This window comes from Myotis davidii, unplaced genomic scaffold (genome assembly GCF_000327345.1).
Source record: "Myotis davidii unplaced genomic scaffold, ASM32734v1 scaffold1059, whole genome shotgun sequence".
NCBI classification, from domain to species: domain Eukaryota; kingdom Metazoa; phylum Chordata; class Mammalia; order Chiroptera; family Vespertilionidae; genus Myotis; species Myotis davidii.
Window position 1 is genome coordinate 177,672 of NW_006290038.1, and position 1,189 is coordinate 178,860.

Below are 1,189 nucleotides of genomic sequence, written 5' to 3' on the forward strand. Positions count from 1 at the left end.
TCCTCGGCCCTCTGAGTCCCGGGGGCCCCTCTATCCCACACATCCTGGTCGATGCCCCGGCACTAGATTGGCTCCAGTCCAGGCCAGTGAAGGCGGCACTGAGGCTCAGATGGAGCTCTGCTGAGCCCTCCTTCCCCAGGGCGCGTGAGCCCGAGCTGAGCCCTTCCTTCCCGCCTCTCCCAGAACTGTTTCCTGCTCCGGTGCTCAGAGCCACGCCCTCGCCAGAGCCCCAGGAGGGCAGCGCGGTGACCTTGAGCTGCCAGACAAAGCTGCCCCCGCAGAGGTCGGCCACCCGCCTCCTCTTCTCCTTCCACAAGGGGGGCCGGTCCGTGCGTGGCCGGGGCCTGTCCCCAGAACTGCAGGTCCCCGCGGCCGCACAGGCCCACTCGGGGTCCTACTGGTGCGAGGCCACCACCGAGGACAACCACGTGTGGAAAAGGAGCCCCCGGCTGGAGATCAGGGTGCAGGGTGAGTGGCGTGTGGAGGGCGGGCAGGAGGGTGGCCCTTGCGGGGCTCAGTGTGAGCAGAGTTCACAGCGGACGGAGGCAGCAGCCAGGAGCCGGGTCCCTGGGGACGGCGAGGGTACAGACAGGGGCTTCTCCCTAGACCAGGGGCTCCTCTCCGCACCAGGACCACGCCAGCTCCACAGCTGCTGCTCGCGGGCGACGCTCCCGCCAGGGGCCTGGGCACGTGGAGGCAGACCGCACCGTGTTGGCTCTGGGAGCCCCACTGTGAAGGCTGCTCCTGGCGTGAAACATAGAAGAGGAGTCCGGGGAGCCGGGGAGCCGCGTGGCAGGGATCGGGGGAGGGACGGGAGGCTCTCGGGCGGGCAGTGGCTCACGCACAGGGTGGGGCCAGCTCCATGAAGGTCCTGCCCAGAGGGCTGCGTCCTGTCCTCAGGGCAGGTGCCACCCATATGCAGGGAACCGGGAGGATCCCTGACGTCCACATCCCTCACTGACCAGCCTCCCTGCTGAAGGGTTTCCCATGTGCCAGGAGGGACGCGGGGCCCTTGAGTCTCCGCCACCCTGGGCAGTCAGAGCGCAGGAGAGACGGCGGGGAGGGGAGGCGGGCTGGAGCCGGGCTTCCGAAGTCACTGTAAGTGTGTTCCCGCCCCACACGCAGGTCCCTCGAGCTCTGGTGCACCACCTACCTTGGACCCCGCTCCTCCGAAATCCGCAGCTCCAGG

General features: G+C 68.8%; 1 protein-coding gene across 1 annotated transcript in view; it reads left to right on the plus strand.

Moving 5' to 3' along the window:
• LOC102755272 (Fc receptor-like A) overlaps positions 1-1,189 on the plus strand; it is a 5,192-nt gene that overhangs the window by 3,532 nt on the left and 471 nt on the right. Inside the window, exons 5-6 of the mRNA XM_015563556.1 lie at positions 184-468; positions 1,126-1,181. Coding sequence (XP_015419042.1) covers positions 184-468; positions 1,126-1,181 — 341 coding nt within the window. The remainder of the gene's footprint in view (positions 1-183; positions 469-1,125; positions 1,182-1,189) is intronic.